The sequence below is a fragment of the Macrosteles quadrilineatus genome, unplaced genomic scaffold, assembly GCF_028750875.1.
Source record: "Macrosteles quadrilineatus isolate MER2022 unplaced genomic scaffold, UCM_ALF_1.0 Scaffold_3__2_contigs__length_128488019, whole genome shotgun sequence".
NCBI classification, from domain to species: Eukaryota; Metazoa; Arthropoda; class Insecta; order Hemiptera; family Cicadellidae; genus Macrosteles; species Macrosteles quadrilineatus.
Window position 1 is genome coordinate 38,221,877 of NW_026542596.1, and position 12,246 is coordinate 38,234,122.

At 34.5% G+C, this 12,246-nt stretch overlaps 1 protein-coding gene across 3 annotated transcripts in view; it reads right to left on the reverse strand.

Annotated features, from left to right (window-relative positions):
* LOC128988720 (dyslexia-associated protein KIAA0319-like) overlaps positions 1-12,246 on the reverse strand; it is a 44,468-nt gene that overhangs the window by 13,612 nt on the left and 18,610 nt on the right. For all 3 annotated transcript variants that reach the window (XM_054410297.1, XM_054410299.1, XM_054410298.1), the window contains exons 8-9: positions 10,626-10,745; positions 9,601-9,829 (exon numbers count right to left, since the gene is read on the reverse strand). In XM_054410297.1, the coding sequence (XP_054266272.1) occupies positions 9,601-9,829; positions 10,626-10,745 (349 nt within the window). The remainder of the gene's footprint in view (positions 1-9,600; positions 9,830-10,625; positions 10,746-12,246) is intronic.

Genomic DNA, 12,246 nt, shown 5'->3' on the forward strand with positions numbered 1-12,246 from the left:
GGGTAATCTGGGTAAATGTAAAATTTGCAAACATAGTAACACAAACAAAACCATTTTCTATTTGTATGTAGTTTATTAATCAATGTACACAAAATAACCATATTACATAAATGTTATCTGATAAAAAGATAGGACATTTGCCAGGAATTATTAAGGAAATTGACAGGAAAGCAGGCTTACCAAATAAGTCCATAGAGACACATAAAATATACAACACAAAAGTAGAAAATTTCACTGGAGAAATGGCAATGGCAGTTGCAATTTCAATCTATTACACCTTGTCAGGGTTGCCAACACAGCTGAAGAGACTAGAAATTGTTTTTACTGATGCATATGTATGAATATGTTCACTCATTATGAATAATCCACTATATTTACACTGTTTTAAATTTACACATGTACACATATATATAAAATATATATACACACTAGAATGCTATGATAGGTGAGGAATATGGATCTACCATATTACATAACTTATTTATTTTTCAAGGCACAAAGAAAACACCAAATTAAAGTGCTAAAATCCACTTTTAGGCTAGGCCCTATAAAGCAATCCATTAGAAAATAAATTGTCTTATTGTAACTTAACGTTTTATATTGTTGTAGAGTTCCGTGAGAAATAGAATGCAAGCAGACTGTGTTATTCACACCGACTTATTTTCTTTCGCCTCAAGCTGCTAGCAAAATACTGCATAATTACTGCAGGTGTGTACATTTGTAAAGAAAGTTGGGTTTATTTTAGTGTTTGAACAAAAAACATTACAGAACCGAACAAAGGAAAAAATATATTCATTACGAGGCACAGAATATTCTTTTAAAAGTGTTCTTATGACGATTGGGTGGCATAATCAACCATAATTTTTATTGATGAGTGATATAAAAAATTGTTGACTAGGTAAAAAAACATCTTGAACTATTCCTGACTTTTTCATCTCCATAATTTATTTTAATGATGTCAATTTTAACATATAGTAAATATAGTACAGTTCATAAGTTCCTAGTTGTCTTGTTAACTGTGCTTATTCAAAGTGTGTATAATACTAGGAATAACATTTAGATCCATGCCCAGCTTAGATAATGAGAAAGGAGTACGGTACTTTATTTTCATTCTTAAAAAAAGTTGTATTCATAGAATAAATAGCCTAAAGTGAAAAAATTACAGATTTAAAGTATTTATAACCAAGCATCTTTGGAAATCTACTGGACATAGAAAAGGCATAGAATGGAATAGTAAAATGTGTTTAGCTTATTTAAAAAGGAAACAAAGGTTAGTAAATGCTGTTGAAATGTGGGGAAGAAAAGTACAAAGTCATCCAAATATATGTTTTTTAACTGGTTTATCAAAATTTCATTAAAATCGGAGAGCTTTTTAGTTTTATGTAGATCTACTAGCAACTTCTGTGTGAGTGTTAGCTACTCGCTAAAATACTCATAATTTAACTAGTGGAATTTCACACATATTATTTTCCATACTTGCATTAACTTCCTCCTATTGACCATGCATACATAATGTTTTATCCGATCATCTCAATCACCAAGGGTTCACCCTGAACTGATTACATGGCATTAGATCGACTTTCATTTACATATTTTTATCGTTGTTTCTGTGCTCAAACTCTAATGAAGTGAAACACTGACTTGCAGCCAACCATTGTGTTCATTATTTCACAATTTTTTTGCTCATTTCAAATTTTATACATGATGATAAGGCTAATCATTTTAATTGTTTCTCTTAATGTAATTGGGGCGATAAACTCAGATGAGATTCCAACTGTGCGTACTACAGACGGTTTACTACGGGGAAAATATATGACATCGGAAAATGGAAGAATATTCCAAGCCTTTCTTGGAGTTCCATTTGCTGCGCCGCCCACTGGACCTCTTCGCTTCATGCCCCCACAACCTCATGCTAAGTGGGATGGAATAAGAGATGCTATAGAAGAAGGTAAGATGTGTGTGCAACTCAAGCCTGGGGGAGATGAAGATTGTTTGTACCTAAATGTTTTTACGACAGAAGAATCAAAGAACCGATCACTTCCAGTCATGGTGTACATTCACGGTGGAGGATTTTATGGCGGTTCGGCCTCTATCGATTCTTACGGCCCCGAAAAATTCATGGATGAAGACATTGTTTTAGTCACTATTCAGTACCGCCTTGGAGTGTTTGGATTTCTAAGTATTGAAGACAGTGTGATGCCTGGCAACCAAGGCTTAAAAGATCAGCGGTTGGCACTCCAGTGGGTACAAGAAAATATTGAAACTTTCGGTGGAGATCCTTCAAAAGTTACCATCTTTGGTAACAGCGCAGGTTCTGCTTCCGTTCATTTGCACATGATATCTCTTGGGAGTAAAGACTTGTTTTCTAGAGCAATTTCTCAAAGCGGGACTGCTTTTAGTGCATTTGCTTTCTCAGGAAAAGGAACATCTAGAAATATTACCCTACTTTTGGCCCAGACACTGCAATGTCCAACAAATTCTTCAGCAGAAATACTACACTGTCTTCAAAACAAAAGTGTAGACTCGATTCAAAGAGAATATAGCAAACTTCAACACAGCAGTTACAAAATGAGGAAAGTATTATTTCGTCCAATAGTCGAAGTTGGAAGCTCACATGCGTTTTTAACTGAAAATCCACTAACTACATTTTCTAATAAACCCTGGATGGTTGGAATTGTTCAAAACGAAGGTCTTTGGAAGATACACATTCCGTCACTGAACGAAACAATACAATTTATAAAAAGCGAACATAAAAAGTTTCTCCAAAGCATTTTATTTTTTGAAGACACTACTTCACAGTCAAATGAAATTGCTGATAAAATTTACGACTTTTATTTTAAAAACTCCACGACAGAGAATGATTTTGTGATATCACTAGAGCATGTTATAACTGATTCATATTTTTTCTGGCCTACGTTTCAAGCACTGGAGCGACACGAAGGATTGACGTATTGCTACTTGTTTGATCACGTTGGACAACATTCTATCACAGAACTGTTCCAAGCCCCAAAGGGATTCGGAGTGAGTCACATGGATGAACTACTCTATTTGTTCCCGAGGAAACTATTTTTTCCAAGGGAAATGAACCAAGAAGACACCAATATTTCAAATCTTTTAATCAAACTTTGGGTGAACTTTGCGAAGGAAGGCAACCCGACTCCTACATCAATCAGCCAGAGCCCACAGACTGTTAAAGATAAACAAATCACATGGGAACCATCAGTGAGTGGTGAACTCAAGTTTTTGAAAATACAAACCAATGCTTTATCCATGGTGAAAAATGTGTTTACTCAGAGGATGAACTTTTGGAAACAATTACCTATATGGGATAAAATGCTGTAAGTATTGAGTAAGGTTATTTTTCATAAAGTTGTAACTTAAATAAATGAAAAAACTGAATCTTGATCAAATGTTATCTTACCTAGACCCAGCAAGAATAAAGCAAAATAAAATTATTCTGATTGTGTATATTCTAGTTTAATCGATTTCATCAGTCTTGCTAGTAACAACATAGTTCTAAAACGAAATCAAAATTAATCCTAACAATATTAATGAAGACAAATTACCTCAAAGTTTTTCTTTCTTTTCGGTCAATAATGGCCATACAAATTGTTTGGTATTGAACAAAGGATGATTATGATAGTATGTCATATTTTTAAGGTCTTAAAAATGTACAAAACAATTCATTAGCATTCTTTTAATCATAATGAACTTATAGTACTTTAAAACTTTTCATTGAAATGACATGTACACAAAGTAAGTCTTTCCACATAAATCGGTGATTTTGTTTTGTTAACGTAGGTATAGACTTTTGACAAAACCCTTTTCTTCCTTCAGATATCATAGTTATTACATTATAGCTGATTACATTATAATTGATAAATTTTACCTTTTGATTATATTTTCTTACTTTTAAATCACAGAATGTGTCATAAACTAGAAGATAGTTTGTGTATACAATGTCTAGATTGCTACTTAATTAAGAAACACTGGAAAGTTTACATAAGACTTTGAATGTGTATAGATCAAGCCATATTAAGTCCATATTTAGTCCATATTAAGTCAACAAAAATTACAATACATTTTACAGGCGATAAAAATACAGGTGTCCTATTGAAAAAGAAGAACCACTTCATCCTATAAGAAAAATGACAGTTTTGAATAATTTTGTTGAAGCCAAAATGGGCTTTACGATATCTAATAGGCCTACAAGGGATTTAGTTGTTCCGGTAAATCATATATGGAATTTCATTTCAAAAGGTAAATATTTTTTTCGGACATATAATGTTTATCAATTAATAAATAAAAAAGCACAATCTTAAACCCAGAAATTATTTAAGCACCACAATTTGTCTCCATATTAAGTTCTCGCCAAAACCCCATCCGGTGGGAAAACAATCCATGCTTTAATTCCAAACCATCTTTTTTTATATAAAGATATTTACGATCTACACTATTTGATCTTTCCCATGTAAAATTACCTGGTTCAAGATTTTGGGGGTTTTCACTGATGGGGTGTGGCGTTGGATTACCCTCAATTGCAAAATTTACCCAAAGATCCACCATGAGTTTTGAAATATTTGCATCTTGATTGTTAAGAGGAGGGAAAACATCGTTGGAAAAGAGTGAAATAAGCTCATCGGTGTGTGCAACACCGAATCCTTGAGGTGAACCGTAATACTCCACCATTGAATGTTCACCCAAATGGTCGTACAAGTAGAAGTAAAACGTTCCGTTGTACTTTGAAACCGCACGCTCTGTCGGCCAAATGAACCATGAATCTGCAATTAACTTTTCGAGAGACTTTATTGCGTCATTTGTTGACGTAACATTCCTCATGTAAAAATCATAGATTTTACTTACTTCCTCTAAGTTTTTGCAGTTATGTAAGAACATCAACTCAGGTCCTACAGTACGAAAACTTGAATTGACAAGATGTAAAAGGGAATTCAATCTAGCTTTTGGTATAAAAATTATTCCTTCATTTGCAACCACCCCGACCATCCATGGTTTGTTTGTAACATATTCTAAAGGGTGAGACGTCAAAAAAGCATGTTCAGATTCCACTTCAACAACAGGTCTGAGTAAAATTCTGTTGGTTCTAGTTTGTACTATCTCAGCGTGAGCAGTTGTTATCTCGTCTACAGTTTTATTTTGTAAACAAGAGATAATTTCACTTGAGTTCAAGCTTGAGCAGTTCAATTTCGAGGCAATGATATTAGTAATGTTTTTGTTAACACCTTTAGTAGCTAGTGCGAATCCACTTAGTGCTGTTCCACTTTGAGATATGCCTTTAGCGAACAGATCTCTACTGATGGGGGAAAGCATGTGAAGATGAACCGAAGCACCTCCAGCACTATTGCCGAATAATGTCACTTTTCCCTCGTCGCCACCGAAATATTTGATGTTTTTTTGTATCCACTGCAAAGCTTTCACTTGGTCTTTCATCCCCATGTTACCAGGGATAACTTCATCTTCAGTGCTTAGAAATCCTAGTGGTCCGAGTCTATATTGTATCGTCACCAACACAATGTCTTTATCCATTAAGTAATGAGGTCCAAGAACTTTTGTAGATGACGAACCAATTCTAAAACCACCGCCGTGGATGTACACCATTACAGTCCTTGCATCCTGAGTTAAGTTTTGAGTGAAAACGTTCAAATACAAGCAATCTTCAGAACCTCTTCCGATGGTTTGTATACATTCATCGCTTTCCTCTGAGTTCCTAACACCTTCCCATGCTTGGACTGGTTCTGGAGGAAAGAATCTTAGTTTTCCGACTGGTGCAGCTGCGTACGGAATTCCTAAAAATGCACAAAACTGTTTTCCACTCCGTGACACCATCACTTTACCCCCAAATCCGCCATTATCTGTCCAAGTTTCACATAGAGTATTTGTATCTACTTGTGTGCATTCCAACTGATGTGTCATAAAAACTATTATAAGAATCAATAAATCCATTCCTAACATCCAATTTGACATACGGTTTTTAATTTCTCAAGTCTTATAATGGCCAATGTAGTAGAAAAATGTATCAAATGTTCATTTCACACTCGGACAAGAGTCACATATGATTCAGTATTTTAGCGTCCAATTGAGATTATACATGATAATGGAATTCGGTGTTTAATTCCAATTGTATTAAAATGAAGCTGGGATATCCTCGAAATTGTAAAATAAAAGTTTCTAAAGTATAATTAACATTATCTGAGTGTTCAATTGAGTAGCCAATTTCATCCAAGCAGCAGAAAAAAATGGGAATTAAATTAATACACTTAGTAAATTAAATACTAAAGATACTAAATTGTCCTAGACAGGCTACCAATAAATAAAGTATTATTATAGGTAGAAATTCAATCAAATTCAAGTGTTTGTAAACTTCACAATAAGTTTGAATTCTCAATCAACTATGTATAAACTCACAAAGATAGAACTGCATTCAAAACATCAAACCAGCCGAGTCAGTAAAGTAAAGCTAAACAATACTATGACCCCTTAATTATCACTCCATTATCATAAAACACTGAGATTGACAGATGTTACACTAGGCTTGAGTTGTAAGTGTACCATTCTGTGTACTAGTGTTTGTGAATGAATACAATGGTAGAGAGTTAGTAAATCTAAAGACATTAACAAAAAAATATCAAATAGTAAACGTACATAATTTATCACCGTCCCCAATGCCTACATTTGAAATGAAAGTGACTGTTATTTTGAGTGCGGTTTTTGCAGCGAGGATTTTCCAGCTGGCAGCTTCCAGTGATAGGTGCACAACAACGACTCAATATGGGTTAGTAAGAGGAAAACCTATGACATCTCGGAATGGAAGAGAATTCTGTGCCTTTTTGGGAATACCTTATGCAGCTCCTCCAATTGGAAAACTACGTTTTATGCCTCCTCTCTCCCCGACATCTTGGGAAGGTGTAAAAGATTGCACAGAAGAAAGTGACAAATGTTTGCAAAAAGAACCGGGTGGTTCTGAAGATTGTCTTTATCTAAATGTGTTCACTCACAGCACAAACTCCTCCAGTTCATTCCCAGTTATGGTATTTATCCATGGTGGAGGATTTTTCATGGGTTCTTCCTCTTTAGGCTGGACAGGCCCAGAATACCTGATGGAGAAAGATATTTTGCTGGTGATCATACAATATAGACTCGGACCATTTGGCTTTTTGAGTACTGAAGACGCAGTGGTTCCTGGCAACATGGGTTTGAAAGACCAAGTGAAGGCGTTACAATGGGTTCGGGACAACGTAGAATCATTCGGAGGTGACAAAGACAAAGTGACAATATTTGGTAACAGCGCGGGCAGTGCTTCTGTACATTACCATATGATGTCCCTGACAAGTCAATCACTGTTCTCTAGAGCTATCAGCCAGAGTGGAACAGCTGCAAGTAGTTTTGCACTGATTGGAAAAGGTAAAGCAAAAAGAGACACAGAAAAGCTAGCAGACAAGTTAAACTGCTTTAGTACCAGTTCAGAAGAAATGCTTAACTGCCTACAGGACAAAACAGCGAATGATTTGCTCCAACAGTTTTTAAAACTTCTCAAATCCAAATACGGTCAATCTGATAAATTATTCCGCCCGGTTGTCGAAGTAAACACCGAACATGCTTTTTTGACCAAACATCCACAAACGTTCACCACTCACAAACCGTGGCTTGTTGGTCTGAACGCTAAAGAAGGACTTTGGAGGGTAGATCAGCGGGTGAACAATACAATCAACTACATCGAAACCGACTTTGAAAACTTTGGTCCGTTCATGACCCAATTTGCAGATTTGTATTCAAACTTGGATGAAATAATGAATCAAACTTATCAGTTTTATTTTGAAAACACCAAATCGACGGAAGATTTAGCAATGTCTCTGGAACAATTGACAACAGACACCTGGTTTGCGTGGCCGACAGAGTTGGCGATTACACACCACCAAGGTCCGTTGTACTACTACTTGTACGACCATGTAGGGAGGTACACTTACTCACAAATGTACCACATAGAGCCAATACATAGAGGAGCGATTCACACCGATGAGTTACTCATGTTGTTCACTCAGAACGGTACTTTTCCACCATTGACTGGAGAAGATTTGAACATATCAGAGCTGATTGTGGATCTATGGACCAACTTTGCGACCAATGGTAGCCCAACACCAACCCCAGTTAGCAGTAACCCTCAAGACGACTCTGCCGAGAATATAACATGGACCGAGTCCGGGAACTCTGATCCGACGTTTTTCCATATTCAAACCAACAAATTGTCAATGGAGACCAATCTATTTCCAGAGAGGATGAGGTTTTGGAGACGAGTTGAATTTCACAGAGTAGAATGAGAGCATGAAATACGGTAGGAGTATTAAAATCTTAAATATTTATGTAATTATCTTATTCAGTTTTATTTTCTTGAGAAATACTAGTGAAAACATTATATTTGATTAAAAGTATCCAAATCATAAAATAATTCAATATTTCTTACGGGTTGGCAAAAGATACAATAAATAACACTGATTTTAGTTACAATTTTAGTCTCTAAACAAATTTAAACAAAGTTGGAAGTCAAAATGTTAATAGTTTTACGTTTTAACATTAAATATATGAACTCTTTATACTTTTACAGGGATCTATTTATTATTTTATTATATTAAAGTCATAATAAGCAGATGAAATTATTTAAGTGTTGGGCATATTAGAAATGTCTTCAAGCCTATTATTATCAAATTAAAATGTTTGGATTTTATGTTTATCGTTGTGTGCTCAGGTGACTAATAAAATGTTAAATGGATTTTAACAGTTTTAAAAAGTGTTGTTGAAGCTGAAGGTATTACCAAACCAAGAATAAATATGTATTTACAAATTGGTTGTGTAAAATTGTATTTATTTATACAACTGTATAACAAGTTGTTTATGATCTTAATACAATATTTGTTTATAGTTAAGTTTTCCAGTAATAGATTAGTTAACAAGAAGAAGATTTCAAAGGAAAACAAACATTTTTGTTAGGAGTTTCTAGTATAAACCAGAAAATAGTTTTTCCGACTTGTCTTGACAATCATGATGTCCGTGATGGACAACCGTTAGTTAATTCTTGACAAAGGTTTTATTGTGTATTTATTAGTACTAATGTTAAAATTATCAGCTCTTCTTAGATGTTTAAATGTTATTTTGATTGTTTTTCTCATTCTATTGTATATATTTTATATTGTAGTTCTACGTACATTAAAGCTTAGCTTATACATACATATTTTTGGTGATCTATGTACACTGTTGATTCCTCCTGTATAAAAATGTGCAATGATGTTGGAATTAAATAAATTAGAAAGCTCTCAAATAAGCTTTTTTTGGTCATGTGGTGATATTGTAGCAATCATGGCAACATCTATCATTTTCCAAGATCAAGAAGTCAAAATACCAACGTAACATTGTTAATTAATAATTTTCCAACCATAGGCTATTAGATATTCCAAATTTCCCAGTCTCATAAAAAATTTACAGACTTTTCCCAGTCATCGAAATACATTTATAATTCCCAGTTTTCCGATCAGCTGGACCCTTGAGCAACAAAACAGAACTACACCTGTTATGTTTTATATAGCTACTCACGTGAAGGTGTAGTTGCCAGTGATGTTGAGATTATTCAGCACCAGCGTAGGACTGTCCTGCAGAGTCGGCTGGTAGCCGAGTGGTCCTTTCTGTAGTTCCCAATGCCAAGCTATGATGGCTGCGTCATCGTAGCTAGACGACCCGTCCAGCACGGCTCCCGTGTTCGGCAGCTTTACCGTTTTGGACGCCGGCTTCACTATGGCCACTGGTGGTTTGTTGATCCTCTTAGCTGGTAAAACAAAGCAGTACTTAAGATAATTACTTCTTTTCTACATGAATATTTGAAATTTTACTTGGACTACACCAGTCGAAGCAATGTATCTGAGTGATTGTTGTTAGGGGAAAAAAAATGTTGTATAGGGTGTCTGTCTAACACTAACTAAAGTCTTTGATTAAAATTAGCCTATTTTAAAAAACCACAATACATAAACCTTCTACAAACAAGTGAATTATAGATTGTTATATTAAAAATTAATTTAGGCAAAAATTTTATGTTGAGTACGGTGAACGATTGATTGAGGTTTGGTTTGACAAAATATGCAAATAAGGTTTAAATAACCTGAGCCTGTGTTTAACAATTATATAAACAACACTGATATCAATTTACACTTACCCAGATAATTTTTTGTTTAATTAACATTTTTAAATCACCATTTTTTGCTTGGTGAAGGAAATGTTCCTTCTTTCTCAAAAGTGCATACTGCAGTATAAGTCATACTACTTATAAGGTTTAAACTTTAAACTATATCAAGCATTAAGGATTAAGCATTTCTATACCCAAGTTAGATTTCATTTTGAGATTATAAGGAAGTGAAAATCATGGTTTTTGTTTATTTCCTTTATTAAGGAGGTCGAAAATAAAACTAATTAGCCTACAGTTTATTAAAGTTCTTCAAAAGGAAAGATTGTGAAAACATTCAAATCCTGTTTGTTTGGAGACATACTCAACAGTCTAGTATTTGAAGATTTTTTTTTTCAAAATTTTACTAACACACTACATAAAGTAACAGGCAAACAATACTTACGAGGCATGACAGTGACGTTAGCGAAAGCTTCTCCGTAAACTCCAGGACCCGATACAGCCACCTTGAACTCATAAACTCCTTCGCTTAGGTTACTTAGCTTCAGTGTTTCCCCGTTCTTATCTGAAAACATTTACATTTGACAACATTAGATCAAAATCCTGATTAACAGAGTTACTCTTCAAAGCTATGTGAAAAAGTTTGACTGAGTTGAATCCAAACATGCTTTACTATAACTTTATGAATACGCCTTTGATTGTATTTTTCACCAATCAAAGGCGTACAACAGTGGTGGATTTACCTGCGGCACCGCCCCTAGGCCCGTTCGGCCGGCCGCCCCTTTGTGTTTTGTGAAAATGGAAAGGAAGTCTCTCTCTCATGCGTTTCCTTTGATAGTTTGTGGAATCTGCCCCACTTAACTTTATTTCGTTTTCACTAATCTATCTATATAGGCAATAGGCAATAGGCAAGCATGTTTCTTTAAAACCTTTTTTCTCAGCTCGTGTGCATCGCAGGGAAAATCTACACATACCTTTAGAAAGATATTTTCCTGTAGAAGTGCAGAATCCCTTTGAAAATTAAAATAGGCTCAAATATAAGCACATAAAATGAATTTGAAATTTTAAAAATTTAACATGGGCTTTATGGGTTGCTATGCTGGTGACGAAATAACAATGAAATATAAACAGAAAATCAAAACAAATGGAAGAAATTCCAATCACATGTTTTATTTACAGTGTGGGGTGAAAATAGAGAAGCCTGAACCTTTACATTCCATCCCCATGTTAAGTTGTCACCAGTTTTTTAAATTAAATTCGTCGTAGTTGATGTGAGCCACCAACAGACTGCGCTGGTCTAAATGATTAAATTTCTGTCGAATACACAATAGTTTTTACCAAGTCAAACTGTTTGAATGAGATATAGCAACTGTTATGACCCATTAACTTTGTCAGCAACAATGAGGTAGAAAATAGAATTTAAGACACGCTTTCAGGAAATGGCTCACACAACTTACATGTTTTTTAATAAAAAAAATGGTGACAGCTGGTTCATATAGATGGGAAGTCTACCTCAGTATCCAATATTCAATACGTGTACGTTACATCTTTTTGGTCGAGTTTTCAACCACTGGATGACCACTAGTTATTATTAATGTCTACATGCATATTTACGAAATTAAAATGACAAAAAAGGAAAATAATCAAAAGCGGTTCCAAAAAAATTTAGTTTTTTTCACCTAAATAAAATATATTGTACCTGTTATTAATACATTTCAGACTTTCGGTAAATTGCTCACATAACTACATGTTTTTTAATAAAAAAAAAATGGTGACAGCTGGTTCATATAGATGGGAAGTCTACCTCAGTATCCAATATTCAATACGTGTACGTTACATCTTTTTGGTCGAGTTTTCGACCACTGGATGACCACTAGTTATTATTAATGTCTACATGCATATTTACGAAATTAAAATGACAAAAAAGGAAAATAATCAAAAGCGGTTCCAAAAAAATTTAGTTTTTTTCACCTAAATAAAATATATTGTACCTGATATTAATACATTTCAGATTTTAGATTAAATAAACATATATTATATTGTTCTGCCACAACAAAAATAATTTA